This window comes from Gavia stellata, chromosome 22, assembly GCF_030936135.1.
Source record: "Gavia stellata isolate bGavSte3 chromosome 22, bGavSte3.hap2, whole genome shotgun sequence".
Lineage (NCBI taxonomy): Eukaryota > Metazoa > Chordata > Aves > Gaviiformes > Gaviidae > Gavia > Gavia stellata.
In genome coordinates, this window is record NC_082615.1 from 13,207,893 (window position 1) to 13,234,632 (window position 26,740).

The 26,740-nt window shown below is 70.6% G+C and overlaps 1 protein-coding gene across 1 annotated transcript; it reads right to left on the bottom strand.

Moving 5' to 3' along the window:
* Window positions 1-765: 765 nt before the first annotated feature.
* BAHCC1 (BAH domain and coiled-coil containing 1) lies at window positions 766-25,096 on the bottom strand. The gene is made up of 26 exons (XM_059828104.1): window positions 24,922-25,096; window positions 16,571-16,750; window positions 15,332-15,454; window positions 13,165-14,883; window positions 12,979-13,084; window positions 12,660-12,868; window positions 12,378-12,536; window positions 11,764-11,957; window positions 11,020-11,377; window positions 10,209-10,940; window positions 8,803-8,987; window positions 8,550-8,686; window positions 8,229-8,330; window positions 7,277-7,391; window positions 6,949-7,120; window positions 6,396-6,560; window positions 5,949-6,274; window positions 5,043-5,150; window positions 4,705-4,967; window positions 4,536-4,611; window positions 4,348-4,456; window positions 4,122-4,244; window positions 3,865-4,038; window positions 2,305-3,449; window positions 1,078-1,314; window positions 766-996 (listed from the first exon to the last, which is right to left on the bottom strand). Exons 1-26 carry the CDS (start codon window positions 25,094-25,096, stop codon window positions 790-792), a joined length of 7,599 nt encoding a protein of 2,532 aa, XP_059684087.1. The 3' UTR covers window positions 766-789.
* Between the last annotated feature and the right edge of the window lie 1,644 nt (window positions 25,097-26,740).

Here is a 26,740-nt window from a genome sequence, read left to right on the forward strand (position 1 = left end):
TTTCCTTTTTTTTTAATTGTTGGTTTATGTGGGTTTTTTTTTTTTTTTGTCGTTTTGTGTTTTTTTAGTGTTTACACTGGAAAAGCCCCCGCCGCCGCGCGGCCTGTACACATTTACACGCGGGGCGGCGGCGGGCAGCGGCGGGCAGAGCTCGGCGGGACGGGCCAGCGTCCGCCGGCACCGCGGCCACCCCGCTATTGCACTGGGGCCGGGCGGCGGGACCCCCGCCGGGGGGGCGAGGGGGGGTCCGGGCGAGCCGCCCCGCCAGCCCCCCGCCCGCCTCCGTGCCCGAGCCGTGCCGGGGGGGCCGAGCCCCCCACCCCGCCGCCGCGGCCCCCCTATATACAGAGCTCCCCCGCTGTCCTCGTCCCAGCCAGGCTGGGGGAAACAGTGCACTGAAACGGAAACGCGCCCCCCCCCCTCCCCACCCCATATTATTATTATTTTTTTGTTGGTTTTTTTTTTTTTTTTTTTTTGTTGGTGGTTTGTGTTTTCCATAAAACTTCCCGGAAGAAATACAATATTTACACGCAAAATAAATAGAACAACACACCTGATTTCTGCTTTACCTGCTGGCAAACAGTCAGAGGTACTAGGGAAAGTATGGCTTGTAGGGGAGCCCCCCCCCCGCGCCCCCCGCGACGACGATGATGCCCCCGCGCGTCCCCCCTCCCCGGCCACCCCGGGCTTTGCATATTTGCCGGGAAGGAGCCCCATGGCGGAGGGGGCGCGCGGGGGGGGCTGCCCGTCCCCGTCCCCCTCCCCGTGCCCGGGGTGGGCCCGGGGGGGTCAGCAGAGGATGGGGACCCCGTCGGCGGTCACCAGCCGGCCCGTGGTGGGGTCGTAGGTGCCCGCCAGGTAGTAGAGGTCCTGCCGGTCCTGGTACTTCTTGCTGCGGGTCATCTGCTCGTAGTGCTCCCGTCCCACCACCTGGCACTTGTGGGAGATGGTCTGCACGTCGTTCTCGTCCTCGTGGCACGACTGGTACAGGGCGTTCTGCGGGGGGGACACGACACGGCGTCACCGGCCGGCCACCTCGCCGGCGGGCCACCCTCCCCACCCCGGCGTGCCCCTCACCTTGCCGTCGCTCTGCCGCTTGCCCAGCTTGGTCTCCTCGGGGTGGTAGAACCACTTGACCTTGACCACCATGTTGCTGCCCCAGGACTCCCACATGCTCTCGATGCGCCCGATGTAGGGCAGGTTGGGCCGCCCGGCCGAGAGGAAGACGGCGCAGTCCCCGATGCGCAGCGTCTCCTTGCCCCGCACGATGGCCTTGTAGAACAGCTTCCGTGCCTTGCCCTTCATGCCCCGCCGCTGCCGGGGGGAGCAGGGGGTCAGGGACGGCGCACGGACCCCCGACCCCGCAGGCACCCGCTCCGCCAGACACCAGGCACCCGGGGAAAGCGGTGCTGAGCCGTGGCGGGATGCTCCCACAGCAGCCGTCCAGCCCCGTGCGCCCCGCAGGCACCCTGTCCCGTGCACCCAAGTGCCACAGCCGCTGTAACCAGCACCCTGCGCTGGGCACCCAGGCACCACACCCAGTGAGCCCACGCCAACGTCCTGGTGCATGCAGGTACCCGGCCCCGTGCACCTGGGTGCCACGGCTGATGTACCCAGGCACCCTGCCCCCATGCACCCATGCACCCTGCCCTGTATCCCCAGGCGCCCTGCTGTGTACCCATGCACCCTGCACCCACGCCCCGTACACACAGGCACCCATGCACCCCACCCCATGCACCCTGACCCATGCACCTGCACCCAAGCACCCTGCTATGCACCCATGCACCCCACCCCATGCACCCATACTCTACCATGCACCCATGCACTCCATCCCATGCACACTGCACCCATGCACCCTGCCATGCACCCATGCACTCTGCCCCATGCACACTGCACCCATGCACCCTGCCATGTACCCATGCACTCCGCCCCATGCACACTGCACCCATGCACCCTGCCATGCACCCATGCACTCTGCCCCATGCACACTGCACCCATGCACCCTGCCATGCACCCATGCACTCCGCCCCATGCACACTGCACCCATGCACCCTGCCATGCACCCATGCACTCCACTCCATGCACCCATGCACTCCACTCCATGCACACTGCACCCATGCACCCTGCCATACACCCATGTACCTGCCCCCATGCGCTCCACCCCATGCACCTCTACACCTGCACCTGTGCACCCCACCCTCTGCAGAGGCACCCTGCCATGCCCCCATACACCTGCACCCGTGCCCGCTCCTTCCCTCGCCGCCCTGCCGAGCGGTGGGTGCCCGCGGCAGGCGCCGGCCGTACCTGCGTGGGGTTCCCCGACCACCTCCAGAGCTGGCGTGCGGGCAGGAAGGCGGAGATCTTTGGCCGGTTTTCCACCGAGGGCAGGCGCTGCCTCCGGGAGAACTCTTTGGCTTTGGAGAAGCTGAGGGCCTCCTTGCGCTTGAGCTTGGCCTTGGGGCCGGCGGCAGCGGCCTTGGTGAGGAAGCAGCGCTGCGGCGCGCCGCTCTTGGAGCGCAGGGCCTCCGGCTGCGCCAGCAGCGCCGGCACCGGGTGGGAGAGGCAGGTCTGGAGCAGCAGTGTGGAGTCCTCGTCCTCGGAGCTGTAGGAGGAATCCTCGTTGTCGGAGGAGCAGAGGCTGGAGGTGGAGATGGAGCCGGAGCTGGAGGAGGTGGAAGAGCCCGAGGAAGAGGAGGAAACCGAGAGGCGGGTCATAAAGCGCGAGGGGACGTCGGCGCCCAGCCCGCCCGTCTCCTCGTCCTCGTCCATGTCCGAGTAGGAGCTGTGGCAGTCGCTGTCGCAGTTCAGGGTGAACTCGGCCTGGCCCGAGTACTTCCGCAGCGCCAGCCCCACGGGCAGCTGGTGCACAGGTGCTCGCCCCTTCCTATCCTTGCCCGCCAGGGCCGCGTGGGCATAGCCGTGGCTGGCCAGGGGCCGCTCCAGCTTGGCCCCAAAGTCCTTCTCGGCCAGCAGCAGGGCCTTGCAGTTCTTGTTCTTGGGGGACGTCACCCCTTCGTGGTCCAGCTTGACCAGGTACTCGCTGCCTGCCCTTCTCCGGCCGCTTTTGCCCATTTCTGCCTCCAGCCGCTCGGCCTTCTTGGAGCGCAAGAGTTTCTGGGCAGCCGGCAGCACCAGCCCAGCCCCGGCCCCGAAGGAGGCGTAGGAGCTGGCGATGCGGCTGAAGGAGTCGGCCCCGAAGCCGTTGCCGAAGACAGGGGCGGCGAGGTGGTGGTGGTGGTGCACGGGGAAGATGGCCTCTTTGGCCCGCAGCTTCTTGGCGCTGCCGTTGACCTGGAAGAGGTTCTGCAGCACGGCTGTGCCTTTGCTCGCTGCCTTCCGCTTCGTCTGTGCCACCGCCGACCAGCTCAGCAGCGGCCCGCCACGCCGCCCCAGGAAGGGGTCGCTCAGCACCGGCGCCTTGCCGCCCGACAGCACCTCCGCAGCTTTGCCTGGTGGGAGACGGGGGTCAGGAAGGGCCGGCGGTCACGAGGGAGGACGGACGGACAGAGGGAGGGAGGCAGGGATGCTCCGGGACTGCCCTTGTCCCTACACGTCTCTCCCTGCAGCCTGATCTCCATTTCCCCCGTCGCTGCAGCACCCTGTGCCTCCCCCCTTCTCCATCCCCAGCCCTGCACCCCTCCCTGCATCCTGCCGTACCCCACTGCCAGCCCCCCACACCCCATCTTCCCCTGCATCCCCTCCTCTGCCTGCCTCCCAGCATCCCGCCCTGCATCCCAGCATCCCGCCCCGCATCCCAGCATCCTTCCCTGCATCCCACCATCCCTCACACCAGCTCTGCCGGTGCCACCTCCCTTGCGCACCCCAAGGGAAGGTGGTCTGCGGGTGGCACCCCCCCACCCCTACCACTTTTCTCCTTGCTGGCCGCCTTCTTGCCCGAGTTCTTGGGGGGCTCGGGGATGTCGTGGCGGTCCGGGCAGAGGCTGGGGGGCAGCTCGCCGGGCGGGGGCATGTCGCCGCACGACCGCTTTGTCCGCCGGCAGGAGCTGGAGACCAGCAGCGCGGGGGACGGCTCGGTGCCTGCGGGCAGAGTGCGGGGTCACGGCCAGCCCCGCTGCCCCCCCACTGCCCCCTGCCCGCGGCCCCCGCCCCGGCCCACTCACACTGGATCTTGAAGTCGGGGGGCAGCAGGCGGATGTTGGAGACGGCGATGTGCCCCGTGTCCCCGTCGTCGAACTCCACCATCACCGCCTCGGGGTCGTCCTCCTCCTCGTCGCTGGAGGAGCCTGCGGCACGGGGAGGGCTGTCGGGATGGGGCAGGGGTCCCCGACACCCCCCTGCCCCGCTGGCCGCCCCCCACCCCGCCAGCCGCCCGCAGCCGCTCCTCACCTCGCACCACATTCCCCGGGTAGAGGCACCGGGATTTCTGGCTCCAGTAGGCGCAGACGCGGGTGCCCGGCGGGAGGCTGCGTCGCGACTGGGGTCGGACGTCGAGGACCTGCGAGGAAGCAGCGTGCTGGGCTCTGCGGGGCGCGCTGCCCGCCGGGACCCCCGCCCCGGCCCCCCGCCCCACTCACCGCCTCCTGCAGCAGCTGCTCCTGCGAGTAGATGCGCTGCCGGTTCCCCCGCTCACCCTCGATGATGATGCTGTAGCTGGGGAGGGGGCACAGAGGGGGGCTCAGCGCCCGCCCGGCCACCCTGGCATCCCCACCCACAGCACGGACCCCCACCCCGGCCCCCACTCACATGTCGGGCGGCTGGATGGTGCGGACGCTGCCGGCGTAGAGCAGGCTGTCCTCCTTAGGGATGAGGATGTGCAGCCCGTCCCGCAGATCCTCCTTCTGGATGGCGCAGGCGTGGGGCAGGGGGGAGCGGTGCCCCCCCCGCGGTACCCCCGCCAGGCAGCCCCCCTCCTCCTCCTCCTCCGAGAAGCTGCTGTTGTCATCGAAGTCGAAGTCGTCCTCCACGGTGAAGCTCTCCAGCAGCTTGCTGACCGCCCGGCCCTTGCACTGCAGGAGAGGGTGCTCAGGGTGCCTGGGGGGCACATGGCGATGTGCTGGGGGGGTCCGGCCCCCGTCTCTCACCTGCTTGGTGGCCACTTTGCTCTTCACCTTGGCCAGCTTCTTGCCCTTGCTCAGGATCGTCTTGGCGCTCCGGGGGGAGAGGGCCAGCGAGAGAGCCCCGTTCTTTCGCTGCGGGAGGGGTGTCAGAGTCGGCCGACAGCCCCCCCGCAGCGACCCCGGGCCTCTGGGGCTCGCCGGTGCCTCCCAAGCACTCCAGCCCCTGCACCCCACGGGTGCTCCCAACCATCTCAGCACGCCCAGCCCATGCATTGCTGCCCCCCAGCCCCACCAGCACCCACAGCCTGTGCAAAACCTGCAGCCGTCCCTCTGCACCCCATGGTCCCATTGGACCCCCCAGCCCCAGCAGCACCCCCAGCCCCTGCACCCATCCCTCTGCACCTCATGGTCCCACTGGAGCCCCCCGCAGCCGCACTGGCAGCCCCAGCCTATGCAAATCCTGCACCCAGCCCCTGCGCCCCAAGGTCCCATCAGCACTCCCCTGACCACCCCAGCACCCCCAGCCCCTGCACCCATCCCTCTGCACCCCATGGTCCCATCAGTGCCCCCCAGCCCCAGCAGCACCCCCAGCCCCTGCACCCATCCCTCTGCACCTCATGGTCCCACTGGAGCCCCCCGCAGCCGCACTGGCAGCCCCAGCCCGTGCAAACCCTGCACCCAGACCCTGCGCCCCAAGGTCCCATTAGCACCACCCCAGCACCCCCAGCCCCTGCACCCATCCCTCTGCACCCCATGGTCCCATCAGTGCCCCCCAACCACCCCAGCACCCACAGCCCCTGCACTCATCCTTCTGCACCCCACGGTCCCATCGAAGCTCCCCAGCACCCCCAGCCCGTGCAAACCCTGCACCCATCCCTCTGCACCCCACAGTCCCATGGGTGCCCCCCATCCTCTGCCCCCCACGCTCACCCTCAGGGCCGACTGCAGCACCTTGCTCTTGCGCGTGGCCTTCTTCAGCCTCTCGCTGGCCAGGCGAGCCCCCTCGTCCCTCGGCCCAAAGTGCCGGGGGTCGGTGCCGGCAAAGAGGCTGCCGGCGGGGGCCGGGGCGCTGGGGCCGCTGGGGGCCGGCGGCCGGAGGCTCTCCTTGGGCTTCGCCTTCAGCTTCTTCTTGCCTCCCTCCTCGCAGCTGCCCGCCTTCCGCCGCACCGGCACCTTCTCCAGCTTGCCAGTCCCTGGTTTCACCGGCCGCCGCTTGATCTTCACCTCACCCTCGGGGCTGCCGAGGCGGCAGGGCCCTGCGGGGACAGGGATGGGGCTCAGGGCACCCCGTGGGTGCCCACCCAGCCCCGGCACATGCACCCGGGGGGTCCCCGTCCCCCGGGTCGCCCTGGCATCCCCGTGGGGCGATCCCGTTACCTAGCAGTCCCTGCCTTTCCTTCTTCTTCTTCGCCTTTTCGTTGGCCTCCATCTTCACCACGGAGGACGGGGAAGGTCCGAGCACGGCCACGGGCACCGAGGGCAGCAGGGACAAGCCTGGCTCGTCGTCACCGTCCTCGCTGTCTGTGTCCCCATCGTGCTCGTCTGCAAGAGGAGGGGGCAGCGCTGAGGGACCCTGTGCACCCAGGGGTGGCCCCTGCACCCCCCCCATGCCTGGGGAGATGCCGCTTCCCCGTGCAGGACAGGATGAGCTGAGGCCCCACGTGGCCCCTGGCACAAAGCACCCCCCCGACCTGCAGCTAGATGCACCCCCCTGTCCTGGCCTGTTGGCACCCACTCTGCACCTCCAGCCCCGTGCTGGACCCCCGCACCCCAGGCCCCGTGCCGGACCCCGCACTCCCATCCCTGTGCCGGACCCCTGCACCCCCAGCCCCATGCCGGACGCCACACCCCCAGACCTGTGCCCGGTGCCGGACCCCACACCCCCAGCCCTGTGCCGGACCCCGCACCCCCAGCCCAGTGCCAGCCTTGCCTTTGAAGCCTGCCGGCTGGCGGGGGTCTGGGTCCTGCGGCTGGTACTTGGTGGCCTTGGAGCTCTTGGGACGGGACAGCTTCTTCTGGATGCGGCTGCCGGGGTTGGGGTCTTTCCGGCGGAAGGGGCTGATGCCGGCGGGCAGCCCTTTGCTCTTCACCTTCTGCTTCAGCTGCGACACCTTGTGAGCCACCTTGCAGGCCAGCTTGCCCTGCGAGCCGCTCTTCTTGCACCGCACCTTCTCCTGGGGGGCACAGGGAGGCTCAGGAGGGGACCAGGACCCCCCTGGCCCCGGGGTGGCTTTCACCGGCGGCGGGTCCGGACTCACCGGGGAGCCCTTGAGACTGCCGAACGCCGCCTCGGCCAGCTTGCTCCGCTTCTTCTTGGGCTCGGGGTCCCCCCGCAGCTCGGCACACAGCAGGGACAGGCTGGTCTTCACCGCCCTGGCGGGGAGCACGGCGTGGGCACGGCGCCCGCCGGACCCCCCGGATGGGTCCTGCACCCCAGCCCGGATCCTCCAACCCCCTCCCCGCCCCGGGCTGGATCCTGCATCCCGGCTGGATCCTGCACCCCCCAGATCAATCCTGCACCCCTGGTGGGATCCTGCCCCCCCCGGCCGCCACCAGCCACCAGCTCCCCCTCTTCTCGCCCCCCCCATAACCTTCACTCGCTCACTAACGTTTTGTGACATAAAACCTAGAGATTAATTTTTTTTTTTCTTCCCCTCCGTCTTAATTGAAGGAACCATTTAGCGCAGATTTAACTGTTATTACCGAACGGGGGGGCCGGGGGCCGCGCGCGCACACGCGCTCCGAGCGTGTTTGGACTCGCTCGGAGGATTTATGCAAATGGGCCTGTCGGGAGAGGCAATTTGTAGCGGAGAAGGACAATTATACAGGGCCCGGGAGTGGGGAAACGGCTGCGCCGGGCGGCTAATGGGTAATAATAAAGCGCCGGCAGCGATGAACGCCGCTGCAGCGTGACCAATGGCTTTATACGGCGCAGATAAAGAGGCTTTTATGCAACGCTGCTCCCGCGGCCGGTGGGGGGGGACGGTGCTGCCGCCCAGCCGAGCCCCCTCCACTGCAAGTGGGTTGAGAGTGGGAGCGCGCCAGAGCGAGTGGCCGGACCCCCTGAAATGCGTCTGTTGCTGATGGGGGGGGATGCGATGGGGGTCCCAGAGCACCGCCACCCCCGCGGCGGGATGGCCGGACCCCCTGGCAGCAGGGCTGGTGGCCCGTCCCCAGGGACAAGGAGGGCACGCGGCACCGGTCACTCACTTGACCTTGCGGCTCTCGGCCCTGCCCAGCGTGCTGGAGTGCTTGCGCTTCCTCGGCCGCCCTGGCCCGCGCCGCGCCGGGCTCCGGGAGCTCTCATCACGCCTGCAGCCGCAGCAAGACCGGGGGCACCCTGAGCTGCGCAGCCACCGCAGGCGGTGCCCCTCCACCAAGCCAGGCTGAGGACGGCCCCAAACTCATCACACTGGTGACCGCTACTGCTGTCCCACTCAGCGGAGGGCGCTCCCTCCCCAGCCTCCCCTTTTCCGCAGGCTGCCCCCCACCTCCCCCCAGGACCCAACAGGGATGGGGACAGGGACATACTCGTGGTCATGCCGCCTCTGCAGCTTCACCAGCTCCCGCTGCTTCTCCTTGTAGCGGCGCTGGAGTTCGGCCAGCCGCATCCGCACCTCCACCTCCTGCGTGTTGAGCTGCTCGATGGCCGCCTTCAGGGGGCAAACCTGGGGAGCAGGGGGGTGGTGGGCAGCTCACAGCGTCGGCAGCCTTGGTCCTAGGGCTGAGACCAGGCACAACTCATCCCACCTCCCACCCCAGCCACACATGAGGAGACACTCACGGCCTTGGTTTTGGGCGTCCAGGTGTACTTGCGGCGGGGGACACGGGCACGGGGCGGCGGGGAGGCGGGCAGGGGGCTGAGCGCGGGGGGGCTGCCCTCCCGGCTGGCCGCCTCCACCAGTGACCAGGCGGCCGCCACGGTGGCCAGGTTCTGCAGGTTGAAGGCCAGCAGGTCCTCGTCCTCCCCTGCCAGGACGGGAAGTCAGTGGGGCCAGCGCGGGACATGCCCTGGACCCCCACGCTGCCCCACGCGTGCTCTTGTGCAACGGCCCGCGTACGCACACCACGGTGACACCGAGACCACTGCCGGGGCCGTGTGGGGTAAGGAGGGGTGTCTGTGGGGCAGGGTGTGCCGTGGGGCCATGCCGTGGGGAGCCGTGTATGAGCGGGGTGCCCTGGGGTGGCCGTGGGGTCACGCGGCAGCGGCGGCAGGCAGGGGGACAGTGCATAGGGCGCTGCGTGCACAGCATGGCCAGCGTCCGCAGGCGGCCGTGGGGCCAGCGGGGCCGGGGCCGGGCGCACAGCAACGGCCAGCGATGAACTCATCGGCGAGCGCAGCCAAGGCCAGGGCTGGGAGGGACGCGGTGACGTGCCCCATCTGGCCGCCCCATCTGCGGCGGGGCGAGCAGTGGGGAGCGGGGCCCCACGGCTGCCCCCCACCCCATAGCGGCACGGCCCCGCACACCGTGCACGGCCCCCGGCAGCACCGAGCATGCAGGGCCCCGCCACCGCGCACCCGCCCTGCGCCACCCGCCTGCGGCAGCGCTGGGGACGCGCCAGGACGGCCTTCCCCGCCGGGGCCCCCGGGATTCCCTGGGGAAGTCGAGTCGGGAGGGAATCCCGGCGCCTGCCTGGAGCCAGCGCTGGAGCAGAGCCCCGGAGACGGCCCCGGGCTGCGAGCAGGGCCTGGCTGCTGGGCACCGCACCGCACCGCCGGCACGCACGCAGCCCGCTCGCTCCTCTGCCGCCAGCATGCATGCAGCCCCACGCTGCAAACAGGCATGCAAGACTTCACTGCCGACACGCATGCAGCCCCCTGCACCAAAAAAGCACGTGCAGCCCCCCCGCACCGCCGGCGTGCACACAGCCCCCTTCTCCACTGCACAACACGTGCACTGCTTAGCCGTGCTGGCACAAGAGCTCGTGCAAGAGGAGCCCCACTCCTGCATGCACTGCGCAACCCCTCCACTGCACACACGATGCCTCTGTTGCACACCCTGCATAGAGCACCCGCTGCGCACCCCCGCGGGCAGGGGGCTCCAGGGCAGACAGCCGCGGGACAGGGGGCACCGGGGGGGGGACAGGGCGCTGCGGGGGGACAGGGGGCACCGGGGGGGACAGGGGCACCGGGGGGGGACAGGGCGCTGCAGGTGCAGGGGGTGCCGGGGGGCACTGGGGGCCACTCACCTTCCAGGGCCAGGTCGCAGCGGCGCCGGCGCAGCTCCAGGTCGGCGAGCTCGCTGAGCAGGGCGATGCCGGGGATCCCTGAGGCACGGGGAGCGGGCGAGGGGGGAGCCGGGGGGGGCTCCCCGGGTGAGCCCAGTGCTGGCAGCTCCCCCAGGTCGATGCCAGCAGCGATCAGCGCCTCCAGCCCGCCCGGGCAGCCCTGTCGCCCACTGGGGCCATCGCCATCCTCCTCGTCATCCTCCTCGTCGCAGCTGCCCTCCGGCTCTGAGCCATCGCTGTCGCCCTCCTCCTCCTCCTCCTCCTCCTCCTCCACAGTGGGGGGCAGCGGGGAGGCCCCCACCACGGGCACCGGGCGCTGCTGCTCCAGCGAGCTCTGCTCCGGTGCTCCCTGAGCCGCCTCCCGGCGCACCCCAAAGGGTACTGGTGCCCGCTCCTCTGCAGCCCCCGCGGCCGGAGCCGGCCCCCGCTCCCCGCAGAGAGGGCCCGGGCTGAGGAGGAGGTGGTGGCGGTGCAGCAGCGCCCCGGGACCCTCGGCCATCGCCCCCCCGGCCGGTGGCTCCCGGGGGGGGCCCGGCTCCCGCAGCATCTCCCCAGCAGGGCTGAAGGTCCGGGACTGCTCGGGCTCGGCCGGCGGGGAGCCGGCGTGCATAGTGTCGGGGTCGGCCGGCTCGGCGGAGTGTGCTTCGGAGAAGCCCATGCCGGCAGCGGGGTAGCTGTAGCCGGGGGGCAGGTCTGTGGGGAAACAGGTGATGCTCAGCGGGGACCCCCGGCACCGCGGCCACCCTCCTCCTCCTCCCCGTCCCGGTCCTACCTGGCTCCAGGGACTTGGGGTAGTCGCGGGGCGGCTGCCCCTCTCCGCGCTTGTCCTCGCCATCGCTGCCCTTGCTCTGGACGGGCAGGGGGCTGTCGGCCGGGGAGCGGGGGGCCACGGTGGAGCTGGCGGCGGGGCAGACAGGTAAAGTGCAGGGGGCCGCGGGGAGGGTCACGGGGCACTTGGCCGGGTGCCGCAGGGCCGGAGAGTGGCAGCAAGGGGACAGCTTGGGGGGCCCAGGGGCCGCCGAGGGCAGGCCCTTGGCCGAGGGATTTAAGGCAACTGCTTTGTGGGAGGGTTTGAGGGGCTTCTCGGGACCCCCGTCCTCCAGCTCCAGGGGCTGCTCCTCCGGCTTCCGCTGCAGGGGACACCGAGGTCGGCACATGCCAGCCTGGCGCCCGCCCCACTGCCCAGCCCCTGCCCCACATCCCAGCCCTGCAGCCCACAGCCCTGCCCAACAACCATGCAGCCCAGCCCCACAGCCCAGATCCCGCCCCACTGCCTGGCCCCAGCCCTGCCCTGCATCCCCCTACCCTGCCCCACATCTCACATAGCAACATCTCGCACCCCAGCCCCACACCCCGCGCCCCAGCCCCGCATCTCCTACTGCAGCCCCATCCCGTGACGCTGCACCCCAACCTCCAACCACCCCATATCCCACAAACCAGCCCCACATCCCATCCCAAAGCAGCCCCACAACCCCAGCCCCCTTCACCCCCCCGCCGCCCCCAGCCCCACGGGCACCTGGACATGCGCCTGGCGCTGGATCTCAAGGGCCTGGGCCGCCCGCTGCTGCTGCTGCAGGGCGTAGAGCTCCTGCTGCCGCAGGAACTGGGAGCGCGAGTACACGGGCAGCTGCCCCGTGTGCTGCAGGTGGGCGCCGGGGCCCCGGCCCGGGTACATCGGGGGCCACAGCGACGCCTGGTCCATCACGTCGGCTGCCGGCGGTGGGGGGGGTCAACCAGGGACCCGCCTCGGGGTCACCCCTCAGACCCCAGCGGTGCCCCCCTCAGCCCTGCGCCCCTGGCAGCACCTGCAGGGACCCATCTCCCACCCCTGCACCCCTAGTTCCACAGCAGCACCCGCAGGGACCCATCTCCCACCCCTGCACCCCCAGCAGAACCCGCAGGGACCCCATCACCCTTCCCTGCACCCCCAATCCCACAGCAGCACCCCCAGGGTCCCCCATCTCCCACCCCTGCACCCCTAGTTCCACAGCAGCACCCGCAGGGACCCGTCTCCCACCCCTGCACCCCCAAAAGCACCCACAGGGACCCCATCTCCTCTCCCAGCCCCAAACCCCACAGCAGTGCCACCAGGACCCCCCAGCCCAAGGCCACCCCCCGTCCCAGCCTCACCCAGCGTGTGGGGGGTGCCGTGGGCGGGGGGCTCGGTGGGCAGGATGACGAGCTGGGCGGGGGGGTCCTGGGAGAGGGGGAAGACGGGCTGCATGGTGCTGGGCATGGAGGTGGGGAAGGCAGGCGGCAGGTTCTGGTGCAGCGCGGGGTGGCCGATGCCTGCGGAGCCATGGGGGGGGCTGTCAGCGCCGGGGCTGGGGGGCAGCACCCCGCTGCCGGGGGGGTTGGCACCCAACTGGCCCCGCTCCCACAGCCCCCCCTCCGTTTGTCGGCGGCACTGACCGTAGGAGTGTCCCCCCATCCAGATGGAGGGGCTGCGGGTGCGGGGCAGCCAGTGCGTGTGTGCCGGGTGGGCATGGGCAGCGGGGTCCCCCCCAAGCTGCCCCGCCGGCAGCGAGGAGCCCCCGGCGATCATCAGGTGGGGGGTCAGCTCCCCGGGACACCCCCCCGATGGGTGCATCCGGGCAAACTCCACCAGGTCCTTGTTGTCCCTGCGAGAAGAAGGGAGACACGGGGCATGGTGCAGCGTGCCGGCACCACGCACCGTGGGGGACAGCCCTGGTGGGCAGGGACCCCCCCGTCCCCCCGCCACGGCACTTACTGGAGAAGGAGCTCTCGCCCCGGCAGCCCCAGGCGCTCCTCGCAGAGCCGGCCCCGCTCCTCCTCTGCCTCCAGGTCGATGAGGTGCATGGGCCGTGCGGTGCCCGCTGTGCCGGGGACAGGACGGCGGCATCAGTGCGGCACCGCTGGCCCCCCGCCACACCCCGGTCCCCGCCCCGGGCCCTACCTTTGATGCCAGCGGCCGCCCGGCCCTGCCGCCCTGAGCCACCGCCGCCGTAGGAGGGTTCGGGGCGTCCGAGCGTGTCCTTCTGCCGCGCCACAGCCACGGCGATGCCGACGGGCGGCTGCCGCACCTCGCCCTCGCCGGGGGCCAGCCCGTCGTGTTCCCGGCCGCGGGCACAGTCCGGCCGCTCCAGCTCCGGCTGCCCCTTCCCCGGGGGGAACTTGGCGTCCTGGTGGGCGCAGCTGCCCTTGACGCCCCCCAGCCCCACGAAGGGGGGGCCCTTCTGCCCCCCCAGCAGCGCCTGGTTGCTGTATTTCAGCAGGTTCTTCATGGCCGAGACCTCGTCCGGGGCGGCCGGCACCTCCTGGCCCAGCACCGGCCCCTGAGTCATCAACGCAGCCTGCTGCAGACTCGTGCCGAAGGGGTCCAGGTAGGGCCCCTTCCGCTCCTCCGCCACGGCCAGGGGGGGCCCCTGGCCCTGCACGCCCCAGGGGGGCAGGGGGGGCCCGCCGTAGCCCAGGGCGCTCAGCTCCAGGGGCTTGCGCTTGCCCTCAGGGCCAGCACTGGCCGCCTCCGCCTCGGCGTGCTGCTGGTGCCGGATCCGCGCCACTTTCTGGGGACCTGGCCCGGGGGGGGGGTCCTTAGGGGGGCCCTTCTCTAAAGTGCAGCAGGAGGGGCCGACCCGGACGCCCAGCGGGTCGGGGCGGGCGGCACGGGAGCAGTCAGGCGCCGGCGGCACCTCGAAGTAGCTTTTCTCCAGAGCACCCTTGGGTGCCGGGCCCCGGCCGGCGAAGGGGGACCCCTCGGCTGCCCCCCCACCCAGGTACTCCAGCCCCTTCAGCCGGGCGCTGGGACCCCCCCACTCCAGCCGCCGCTCCGCCGGGCCCTCCGCCTTCAGCGGGTGGTGGAAGTGGCCACCGTAAGTGGCCGGGGGCTCGGCCCCCACCTCGCTGTGCCGCTCCTTGCCCTCGGCGCGCTCCAGCCCGCCGGCCTCCGCCGCCACCTGGAAGGAGCGGCTCTTGTCCGTCAGGTGTCCCACCGAGGGCACCAGCGTGGCCCCGCTCAGCTTCAGCTCCCGGCCGGCCGGCTCCGGCAGCGGGCACAGCACCTCGGGGCCGGCGTGCAGCTGCAGGCAGGGGAAGGAACCGGCAGCGGGGCCGAGCGGGGCCGGCCCGGTGGGCACCGCGTAGGAAACGGCGTGGTGCAGCATCTGCCGTCGCTCCACGCACTCGCTGTAGGGCTGGGGTGCCTCGGGGGCACCCGGCTCCCGCTCGCCCCGGCACGGCTCCTTGGCGCTGCAGCGGCCGGCGCGGGGCAGGGCGTTGCCGGCACAGCTGGGCAGCACGGCGCGGCCAGCGTCGCCCTCCAGCCCCTTGGCACCCAGCAGGCAGGAGGCGAGGTGCTTGGGGCGGCCGTCACCGGCCCCCCGGGGGGGCAGCCCTTCCTTGCAGTGCCCCTCCGGCGGCACCGGCAGCACCGCCTTGTGCCGCTCCTTGGGGTCCTCCTCGGGCGGCCGCTCCTTGGGGTCCCCCTTGCCTGCCTTCTCCTTGCCCGCCAGGAAGCGGTCGTAGTCCTTCGGGGTCTTGGGCAGGGGTCCAGCCTCCCGCTCCCGGCTGCAGGAGCCGGCGGGGGGCCCGGGGGCGGCACGGGCGATGCCAGGGAAGCCGTGGCTGGCGGGGAGCAGGGCGGGCTGGGCGGGCAGGTTGCGCAGGTAGAAGTTATCTGGAGGGGAGGGCGATGGGTGAGCCCCCCGCGGCCCCCCCGCCGAACAACGGCGCGGGTCCAAGCACCCGGGGCTGTGGCCGTGCCAGCGCCGGCTCCCCGCTAACGAGGGGAGGAGCGTGGGGGAAGGCACAGCCTAATTAGCTCCATTTCCCACCCAAACAATGTTCCCTATTAAGCGCCCGCCACAATATTGTGAAAAGCGAGAGCGGCGGCGGCGGCTGGGCCCGGTGCCCACCACCCTGTGCCCGCCGGCCCCGCTCCTCCCCGAGGACCTGGCGCCTGCTCCGCCGCCGGCCCCCCACCCCGACGCCAGGCATGGGCACCGGGGACAGGCGCTGAGCCCCCCACCCGTGTCTGGCTGGGGACACGTGCCCCTGCGGGGACACCAGCCAGCCCTGGAGGTTGCGGTGGCACCGCGGTGCCGTGCCGGGACCCCGGTACCTGCCTTTCTGGCTCTCGTAGAAGCGGTGCTGGCCATAGAGGACGTTGCTGTTGCCATGGTGGTCCAGGTGGCTCATGGGCAGGAAGGTGGAGGCCAGGCTCCCGGAGAAGCGGGGGTACCCCGGGGCTGGGGGCACGGCAGTCAGGGGGGCCAGGGCGCGCTCGCAGGCGCATGGCCCCCCGCGGTGTCTCCGTGCTGTGCCACGGCGCGCATCGCACCGCAGCAGCCCGGCCACGCACCTCCCTGGCTATAAACGCTTTGCTGGAGGCTTTAATCGCCTCTGGGTCAGGGACCCTCCCGCCCCCCCAGGAGCTGCCGCTGGGCTGAGACCCCACAGACTCGTGTCGGCAGTGGCTGTTATCGCAGCAGCTCAGCATGATGCTCGCAGGCTTGTTAGCCGGCGCGCTCGGGCAGGCTGTCCGTCAGCGGCGGGCGCTGCGCTGCTGGAGCCGCGTGCACTGCCCGGCCCCCCCCACACCCCCCCTCCGGCGCGCCGCGCAGGCCCCGGCACGCCGGGAGCCAACTGGCAGCCGGTCAAACTACCAGCTGGGCCGGCTGCCAGGGCCCCGCGCCAATACCACCTCCCCGCTCCTTAACTCTGTCGGCCCTCGCTCCGGCCGCTCAGGTGAGGACGGGGACACCCAGTGTACCACGGGGCACCGGGGGCAGCGCCGGGTTGCAGGGAGCCCCCGCTCCCACCGCACTGGGGAAGGGGTGTCTGTTTAACCGGGGCTGCGCGCGCTGCCCCGGGGGTCCCCATGCTGCAGCCTGCCCTGGCACGAGGGTCCCCACCGCGGGAGGGGAGCGTGGTCCCCAGTTCATTGCCAGTGATACGAGCTGGCCTGGCCTCAGCCCAGCTCCCGGCACGGGGCAGGGGTCTGCAGCGCGGCACAAGCCTCTCCAGCCCGCCCTGAGCCCCGATTGTGGGGGGCTGAGCCTGGTCCCCGCGGATGCCCAGGGGGGTCCATGGGGCATGCTGCCAGCGGTGTCCCCCCCACCGCCACCCCGAAGCTCGCTGCATGCCAACTATGTGCCCGTGCCGGCCGGCTGCCACGACCACCCCATGTGCCAGCGCCTGGGAGGTCTGAACCCCGTCTGCGTGGGCGCCGGCTGGACGTCACCCACTGGCACCCGGCAGAGCCCCGGCCGCGTCCCAACCACCCTGCAGGGACACCCCGCAGGGACACCCTGCCCGCCCGCCCCGGGGTGCTGCCACCCATCCCTGCCCCGGCGCCCGCTCACCTTCATGGGAGTGCGAGAACCAGATCTGGGAGGTGCCGGAGTGAGGCCCGCGGAAAGCCGGCTCCGGGGGGGACGCGGTGGGGCCGGCGGGGTGGCTGGGTGCCCCCGAGCCCAGGCTGCTGCTCAGGAAGCCCCCCATGAAGGAGGAGGCGGGCGCATTCCCCATCAGGCCGCTGCCGGCTGCGGTGGGAGAGGAGAGAGTCAGGGAGGGCTGCCCACACCCCCCCTCGCGCGCCCGCCATGCTCACCCGGGCACGCTCGTGTGCACGCGCCTGCTGCATTTGTGCATCCCTCGTGCATACACGCTGCTTGTGCGTGCACATCCCTTGCGTGATCACACCCCTCGTGCACACTCGCCCCTCGTGTCCGCTCAGCCCCACAGGGCTCTCGCACGTGCACCGGGGCGTGCGAGGCGCAGCGGAGTCCTGCCCTTGGCCCCGTGGGCATGCCCTGGGCACACACGTGTGCCGGCACATAGGAGGCTTTGCACACGCGTGTGGCTCCCCACGCTGCTGCTCTCCCCCCGGCTCCAGCAGCAGCTCTGAGCCGCTGCTGGACACCGGCTGCCCCCAGTGCCGGGATGAGCCCGACCTCCCCGGGGCTCAGGCTGTGCCGTGCTGTGCCAGGGCGAGCCAGGCCATCCCGCTCCCAGCATGGGCAGCTGCCAGCCACGGCAGCCGGAGCCCTGCCAGAGCCCGGGAGGCAGCGGCAGGAAGACTGGGGACATGGGGACAGCTGCCTGTCACCAGGACAGCAGCTCCCCAGGGCCGGGACACCACGGGGGGGGGGCACTGGCTGCGGGCAGAGTACGGGGGCAGAGCCGCAGGTATGCGTGTGTGTGTATGCACATGTGTGTGTGCATGCGGGCGCAGGGAGGAGCAGGCGTGTGGGGAGGACACGGCCAGCATGGGAAGCGCAGGGTGGGGGGGCAGCCCCCACCCTGACCCCGGTGGCCTCCCCCACAGCCTGGGGGGGCCCCAGCACCCCCCAGGGAGGCCCAGGCCAGCGCTCCCCACCCCAGCCGAGCCGTGAGATCATGGTGGAAACATCAGTCGGTGGCCAGCAGCCGGGAGAGAGCCGGGAGGAGGGAGCATCGTCCACCCCTCGCCGCGTGGCCCCGCTCCCCGTGTCCATGTGTGTGCCGACGTGGGCTGGCGAGGCCGTGGCCACCCGCCCCCCCTCTGGCACGGCTCGGCACGGCACAGCGCGGTGCGGAGGAGCCCGGGCTGGCCAGCCGCCCGGCCGGGGCAGGAAGCGATGCTTTGCTCTCTAAGCCGACCCACGCTCCCCGGCTAATCCCTCCGGGATGCCTCTGGGATGAGTGTCGGGGATGTGGTTTCAGGCAGCTCGCTCCTTCCTGCGCCGGCCGGCCGGGGGCTGAGCCAGGGCAGGGGCCGCGTGGGCCGGGGGCACGGCCGCACCCTGCCCACGGCCCTGGGAACCGGCACCGCGCACCCCCGGGGCCGGACGCTGCCCACCCTGCGCTGGCACGCACTGGGACGGGTGGGTACGTCCCACCGGCCGGTCCAGCCACACCAACGCATCCCGGAGGAGCCATGGCTCGGTGCTGCCCGTGGGCAACCGCCCCGGCATGCCCCCGGCCCCGGCCGTGCCGGGGGACCCCGCTGCAGGGCGTGGAGCCGGCAGCGTGCCGGGTGGCTGTGCTGGGCAGGAAGCCGAGGTTTCCAGAACGAGCCTTTTCTGGAAGCTGTGAAACAGGCTGTAAAAAAATAAACCCCCCCCCCGATGGCGGCGGGGCCGGGCTGGCGCAGATCGTCCCGGCGGGGCTGGCGGGGCCGCGGCCGCCGCTCCCCACACCTCCCACCCGCTGACTCACGCCCACTGGCACGGCCGGATCCCCCGGCGCGCACCGGTCCCGCGGCCGCGCCGTTCCCACCCGCATGCACGCTCGCCCTGGCCCCTCGCACGCTTGCACCCTGTCCTGCGCTGCCACAGCTTGGCATGGCGTGGCACGGCTCGGCATGGCATGGCGCAGCTTGGCATGGCCTGGCACAGCTCAGCATGGCGCACAGTCAGAGAGCACCCCCCCCGGCTCTGCCCCCTCCGGCCGCGGTGCTGGCGAGGACAGGGAAAGGTCCCCAAGACCATGCACAACTCATCTCACCCATGAGCAGGCAGTGCTGCAGGAGCCCCGCGCCAGGACGGGTACAGTGCCGTGGGGCCGGCTGCCGGCACGGAGCAGATGGGCAGCAGGGTCCCACCCCGGCCCCCCCGCCGCCCCCCGGCAGCGTCAGCCTGGGAACTCCCTGGCCAGGCTCTCCGCAGCCAGCGCCGTGAGTCAGCCCCGTGGGCACTGCTCCCGGCTCCAGCACCGGCATGGCCGGCAAGAAAATCCCCCGTGCCGGGCGCCAGCGGGGAGGGAAGGGTGGTCTCAGCCACGGCCACCGGCTCCAGCGGCTTTCGGGGGGCTGCGTGGGGCTTTGCACCTCACGGCCACGCCGGGAACTCGGGCAGCTCCGGCACAGCCACGCAGGCACCGTGCTGGCCCCGGCCACCCCACAACCACCCCGGCACGGCCCTGGTCACACCACACTCTCCCCCACGCCGAGCCGGACCCTGTGGCATGGCCGGGCAGGGAAACCGAGGTGGGGGGGGTGTGCCGGCGGGTTTTGGGGCTGGAGGCGCCCAGGACCCCCCAAACGGGGCTGGGGGGAGGCAGCAGCCGGAGGAAAGGGTTAAGAGGGAAGCGAAGGCACTTCCCCCTCCTCACTGCCAAACCGCAGCGGGGGGGCCGGGGGGCTTTTCGACTTGGCCCCAAATCCAGGGAGGGTCACACGTGTGACAAGCATGCCAGGTCTCAGCACAAGCGCACCGACAGCGCTGGGGAGGGATGCAGGTTGGGGGGGTGGGCATTGGTGGGACCAGGGTGGGGGTGGCAAGGGGTGCTCCCCCCCCCCAAGCCACTCTTCGCCCCCGCACCGAGCGCGGCACAGATGGGAATGTGCCGGGAAGACGGAAAGTTTCCCTGGCCAGCAAGCAGGGCCAGGGCGGGGGGGGGGGGGGGGCAGTGGCCCCGGGGGGGGGTCACTCCGGCCACGGCTGCTCCGGCCCGGAAGGTTTCTGGGCGGGGGGCCAGCAGCGGGGTCCCCAAGGCAGTGCTGCTGGGAAAGGGAGGGGGTCCCCGGCCCCCCTCTCCGGGACGTCCCGGCCCTGCCCCTCCCCGTGGCGCCAGGAAGGTGGGGGTTGCACCCCACCAGCCCCCCGGAGTGGGCGCACGGCTGCACCCCGATATTTATGGGCTCCGTTTTGAGAGGGGGCCAGGGAGGCTGCAGCCCCCCGGAGCCCCAGACCCACCCGGGCGAGGTGACGGTCCCCGGGGCGGCAGGGACGTGCGCGGGGCGCGGGGTTGGGTTACTCCCTCGGCTATTTCAGGGCTGGAACATTCCTAGCGGGGCCGGGGCCGCACGCAGAGACGCCGGGAGCTGGCAGGGACCATCCCGCACCGCGTCCCCACGGCGGGGCACCCCGGGGAGGTGCCACCCCTGGTCCCCGGACCCAGGCGGGGGGCAGGATGCGGCCCCCGCCCCCCCCGCGCTTTGCAACCCACGCGGCCCCTTTAAATATTTGGCAAATAGGAAATAAGTGTAATATAATTTCCTCGGTGTTATAATTTAAGATTAATCCATATTGTTATGGCACTAAATAAATGCTGTAATATTGAAATGCAGTTCAAATTAGCTTGACAGAGTGCCAGAAGTACAATTAAAACGTTATCCGATGGGTAATCACACGGCAGTCGCTCCGCGCTAAGTGCCACTCGCAAGCTGTCGGCTTTCGACGGAGGGAAGGGGAGGCCGGAGCCGCCGAGAGGCTGCGCGCTGCCGCACGCTTGCACGCTCGCCGGGGCCGTGCGCCGCACCGGGGCCGTGCGAGCACACGCAGCTCGGTGCACGCTGCTTGCATGGGGCTCGCGTGGCCGATGCACGCAGCTTGCCCGGGGCTCGCGAGGACAGCGCAGGGCCGGCGCGCGCGGCTCGGTGCACGCTCCTTGCACGACTGATGCACGCTGCTCGGCGCGTGCTGCCTGCGCCGCCGGCACGCGCGACTTGCACGCCCGATGCACGACTTGCACGCCAGACGCACGTGGCTTGCAAAGCCCAGAAGCCATTTTGGGAGCAGCCGCAGGCCTGGCACGGGCTGGGACCGCGGGGAAGCCAGCGGTCCCGGTGTCACAGCCCCACGGGCGCCTGGTGTCCCCCAGAGGCCAAGCACGCGGACCCCCCGGCGAACGCCCTGAAAATTGGGGCCCATGGTGACCCCCTGCCACGCGCAGCCCCCTGCAAAGCGTCACGCGGGCAGGGTGCCGGGCTGCCCGCGCACGGAGCAGGACAGAGCAACCCCGAGGGGCTGCGAGGACTCGTCCCCTCCCTCCCCCGGGCCGAGGGACCCCCGCACCCAGCGGGGTGGGATCCTGCCCCGGGGCGATGCTGCGGGGCGGGCAGGGCGGCGGGCAGGGCCGCGCTGTGCCCATCTGTTTCGTTTTACGGAGCGGATAAAGAACTCCTCCAAGAATGAGATTATCGGGTGAGTGTTTATTTACCGGGGGGGGGGGCAGCCGGGGGCGAAGCCCGTGTGAATCTTTGCAGAGTCACCGAATCGCCAAATCCTGTTATTTTTATTTTCCACTGTAATTCCCCACTCGGCTGTGGCGTATCGCGGCCATCAGCGCCAGGAGAGGAACCGGCCGTGGGGGGGACGGGGACACTCCGGCCCGGGGGGTCCCAAGGAGCCAGGGGTGCCCGGAGAGGCACCCAAATGCTCCGTAGAGCCCGTCAGCACCCCCAGTCCCACCTCAGGGATCAGCCAAGCCCACCGCGCACACGGTGCTCGGCCCACGGAACCCGGTGGTGGCACTGCTGGTGGCACTGCCCCCAGCCCCCCCAGCACGGGGCCCCCCCAGGTCAGGCAGCCCTGGGGGTGCAGGGATGGGAGGCAAAGGCCAGGCGCCCACAGCCCAGGGTGCTGAGACCCCCCCCGCGCTCCCCAAGTTTGGGGCAATCACCACATTTACGGCGGTGATTGGGGCTCACAGCAGCTGCCCGGATCGTGCCGCACGGCTGCTCGGGTTGCCCGTCCCCCCGGGCCCCGGCGCGCAGCAGAGTCTCCGCGTGGATCCAGCTAATTGCTAACGAACAGATGCAACCACTCCCGGGTAATTCCACGGGATCTGGGGTTCCCTGCATCCCGCTCTTCCCGCTGGACACGCACGCGTGTCCGCCCCCACCACGGCCGCCCCGGCACAAGTGTGGCTAACGAGGAGCAGACGAGTTAATCTCAAAATCTGTTTTAACTTTGACACCTACTTTTGAAAATGCAGCGCATGCGGCGGCGTGGCCAGGCTGGCATGCGGTGCCGAGGGAGGGAGCAGGGAGCCCCCGCGCCACGGCCACGCCAGTGCCGTGCCGCGGCCTCCCATCCCCTCGTCAGACCCTGTCTTCGGTCGTTAATGAGGAAGCTGCGATGTGGAGTGGCTGCAGTGCTGGCACCCAGCCCCGCGTCACCACCCCGGTCAGGGGCCACCGTCCCCACCTGCCCCCCACCACCCCCCCTCCAGACACGCCGGGGAACCGCGCAGCGCCGGGCCCGAGCCTGGCCTGCAACTTAATCCAGGGAGGGGGACAGCTGCAGGAGCCCAGCCGGCCGCCAGCACCACGCCGCCGGCTCACCATCCCGTCCACCGCCACCGGGACGCACACCCACACCGCCACAGCCGGGCTGCACGCCCACGCCGGGATGGAAACCAACACCGGGCTGCAAACTGACACGGGCAGGCTGCAAACCGGCACCGCTTTGCAAAGCGGCACCGCTGGGGTCAAGCTGCGCACCGGGAACGGGCTGCACAGCGGCACTGCCACGGCAGCGGCGCTCCCGGCAAAGCCCTACGCTTGTGCAAGCCCCCCCGGCGCTGTTATACATTGCAACGCACCGAGGGCTCCGCCGCGGTGACAAACAGCCCGGCGCGATCTCAACTATATATTAGTCCATAAAAACGTCAGAAGGGCAAAAATTGAGGCCCCGGCATAAAGCACGGGCTCGGCCGAGCCTCTGCTTAAGTTTCCCGCCCCCCTGCCCGTGGCACGGGTGTTGGGACCCCCGGCCCGGCTCGGCACGGGCGTGCTGGGGCGGTGGGACCGCAGCCTCCGGCAGCGCCGTGATCAGGGAGCGGGGGGCTGCACCCCAGCCTAGGCTAGGCTCCCGGCAGCTCCGGGGGTCCCTGTCCCCCCCAGCACCGGGCAGGGCCGTGGCTCCCCACGCTCCGGCCCCCAGCGCCGTCTCGCACCGTCATTTGCATGGTCCCAGTGCCAAAACCAGACGCAAACCGAAGCATTTGTTTGCAATAACTGCGCAGCCCTGAATTATGGCTTTAATAAAATCAAGCTAAACAGTTTTTATCTCCCCTTCCCAGGGCGGCCTCCAGCCCCCGGCGCTCGGCAAAGGCTCCTGGGAGGTGTAGTCCGGCCCGCCGCCGGGAGCCATTTGGGGGAGCATGGCCAGAGCCCCCCCAGCCAGCGCGGTGCCCCAGGGCTGCCGCGTGCCGCGCCGGCACTGCCACCGCCACGGCCGCCCGGCAAACCGCGGGCTGGCTTTATTTGCTGGGTGGGGTAATTATCAATCATCGGCGTTAATTACCGCTCCACGCGCTGCCACGGCTCCTGGCCCCGTGGCACAGCCGCGCCACGGGGACGCCGGGGTGCCGGGCCCGGGGACCCCCTTCCCGCTGGCCCCAGCACTGCGCTGGGCACTAAATTACCAGTTTTATTCGCTCGAGCAAGGTTCCCGTAGGCGCGGGAGCTTCCGAGCACGGCTTGCCGGGATGGGCTCCGGCTGCGCCGGCCCTGCCAAAGCCGGGAATATTTTTAGCTCTTTCTGTTGTTGGGTTTGGCTTCTCTTTTTTTTTTTTTTTTTTTTTTTTTTTTTTAAGGCAAGTTTCTGCCGGGGTATTTTTAGCCTGATCCATGTTATTTTAACAACCTCCGTTGCATTCGGGCTCCCATGTGTCGCCCAGGGCCCGGCGGGCGTGAGGGTCCGGCCACCGCCACAGGGACACCGCCACGCCGAGAAGCCACAGGGAAGCCAGTGGCACCCCAGCGCCGGCGTCCCCCAGGGATCCCCCCCGCCCCAGTCACCGCAAGCCGGAGAGGGGCCGAGCCCCCACCCTCATCCCTCACCCCAGGACAGGCCCCGAGCCCCCACTCGTGTCCCCCGCACCCCAAAGGCAGGGCGAGGCCAGGGCGGCCCCCCCCCAGCCCAGCGGTAGTCCTGGGGGGCCCAGCCACAGCGTGGGGGCTGCCGGCACAAAGTGAAACCGCCCCGGCCACGGGCCCGATCCGGCGCCGCCTCCCCAGCACCCCCCAGTGCCCCCCGCTTTCCGCCTCCTTCCAGGAGCCTCGGGCCCCCGCCGCCACCCCCCCGCGCCGGCCCGGCCGTGCCCCCCGCCCTAATCCACGCACTAATTGTAATCCCATTAAAGCAGATATAATTTTATTAGTATTCACAGCTCATCAAGGCGGCGACAATAACCGGCGCTGCCGCCGTGCCGCGGCGAGAAAACCGCCTGCGCCGGCGGGAAGCGGGGGGCCCCGGGCAGCACCATGCTGAGCCGGCACGCTACACACCGGATCCGGCGCTGCTCCCGCTTCGGCTCCATCCTGGAGCTCGGCGGCAGCAGACCGGTTCCCCGCTGCCCGTGCCCCGCTGGCTGCCCCTGCATCCTCGAAGCCCCCCCTTGCGCCGTGCACCCCGCTTTAGGCACCCTGCGCCCCGCTTTAACCCTGCGCGGCGGCAGCCCAGTGCCCTCCGCTGCAGACAAAGCCGAGCGGGCGGCGCACGCTGTGGATGCCGGCGCAGTGGCTGGATCCGGCGAGTCCCATCCCGGTGCCGGCACGGTTGGCCGTGCCGTGCTCGGCCGCGCACCACGCTTTGTCCGTCTCCGGCTGGACACCAGCTGCAGAGGCGAACGCACGCGCTGCAAACCCCTTCTCACCCTGACACTTCGGCGCTTTATATAGAGCCGGGGTTTGCCGGCCTTTCCCCGCTGCCGCCGCACCACGGCACCGCCGCGCTGGCCCCACGCATAACGGCCTCCTTGTTCGCCCAGAAAGCGCTTCCTTGTTCAGGCACCGGGATCTCGCCAGGCCAGCCCGGGGTCGCGCTCCTCCCGCGCCGGCAGGCGGGGAAAGGCCCCCCGTGTGCGTGAGCCCCCATACACCCACCCCCCAAAACCCACCGGCGCGGTGACAGCGGGCACGGCACAAAGGGGAGGCCGAACCCCCGGTGCACCGGGCCCCCGCGCCCCTCCCGGCCCCCCGCGCTGCCGCGGCCCCTCTGACCTGTGTGCGTGGCCATGGAGATGGGCGCGGGGAAGTACTTGGTGGGCTGGAAGTGTCCGGGGGGCTGCACGGCACCGTGCGCCGAACCCGCCACGCGCCCCGTGCCGTGCCGGTGGCCCAGGCTGCCCCGCTCCGACAGCAGCCGCGGCGGGGGCGCGAAGTCACGGCCGTCCATGCCGGGGGCACCCACCCGCCCGCGCGCTGCCCACGGGGGGCACGGCGGGACCCCGACGCGGCTCCTCGGGGCGGCCGGCGATCCTCAGCGCCGCGGCGGGCCGGGCTCGGTGGCGGCGTGCCGCGCTCCACGCCGGGGCTCCCGGCTCATCCTCCGCTCCTGGCGCAAGGGAGAGAAAGGAGAGCGTGAGAGCGCGGCCAGGCCGGGGGGTCACGGCCCCCCCACGGCCCCAGGCCCCCCCGTTCCCCCAGTACGCGGCCCCCTTTTTCTCCGGCACCGCCGGTGCACGGTGCCCCGTTTCCCCGCCATCCCGGAGCGCAGCCCCTCCGTCCCCCCAGCACCCCCGCTGCGCGGTTCCCAGTTTCCCCAGTACCCCCCCCCGCTCCGTGCACGAGCCCCGCTTCCCCCCCCCCCCCCCGCCGTTCACGCCCCCCCCCCCCCCCCCCGCGCCCCCGTTTCCCCCCCCGCTCCTGGAGCGCGGCCCCGGCCTCCCCGCCCGCCCCGCCCCGGCTCTCCCCGGGGCACGGCCCCGCGGCCGCCCGGAGCTCGGGCCCGGCCGCTCGCGGGGCCCCGCCGCAACGCCCGTTATTCCCCCCCGCCGCCCGCCGCCCGGGGCCCGGGGCCCGGCCCGGCCCTTCCCCGGGGCCCGCCGCGCAGGCCCTTCCTCCCCCGGCCGCTCGGGCCCCGTCTCCCCCCGGCGCACGGACCGCGCCTCCCCGCCGGCCCGGGCCCCGCTTCCCGCCGTGCCCCCGGCGCCCTCCCCTCCCCGGCCGCCGCTCTTCCCCCGGTGCGCGGACCCTCCTCGCCGCTCCCCGCTCCCCGCCCGGAGCGCCGGGCCCCGCCGGGGCATTGTTCTCGGCAGCGCCGGGGCCGGCGGGCCCGATCCGGCGGGGAGACCGAGGCCGCCGGGGCCGGGCCGGGCCGCGGCGAACAAAGGGGCGGCGGAGCGGCCACCGCCGCCCGGGCCCCCCCCCCCCCGCCCCCGGGGCCGCACGGCCGCGGAGCGAGAGCGCGGCCGTATTGTCCGGGGGGGGCGGCGGAGCGCGGCCGCGGGGACACGGGATACGCGCGGCCGGAAAAATAACGCGGGGTTTGAAGTAAAAGGGAAGGGAAAGCAGCGTGGAAAAAAAACCAAACAACGGGGGAAAGGCGGATTTTAGGGCAAAAAAAAATATATAAGGCGCAGGAACATCGAAGGGGAAACAATTTAAGGCCAAAATAATTTTAACGCCGGAGAAAAATCTGCAAGGGGAGAAGGTTTCCGCGCACGAAATTTGGAGGCAGCGCTTCTGAACGCGCTTTTTGAGGGCAGAGATGTGTAAACGCGAAAAAAATGAAGGCGAAAAAAAATATTTGCGTGCAGGAAAAAAGGCAAAAAAAAAAAAATTTGAAGGCGGAAAAGAGGCAAAAAAAAAATACCTGAAGGCAGAATAAAGGCAAAATAAAAAAATTTAAGGCGGAAAAAAGGCAAAAAAAAAATATTTGGAGGCGGATAAAAAGGCGAAGAAATATTTGAAGGCGGAAAAAAAAGGGGAAAGAAATATTGTGATGCGGAAAAATCGAGCAGAAAAATATTTTAATGCCAAAAAAGCAAGCAGAAAAATATTTCAATGCAAAAGAAAGCCATGCAAAAAATATTTTAAA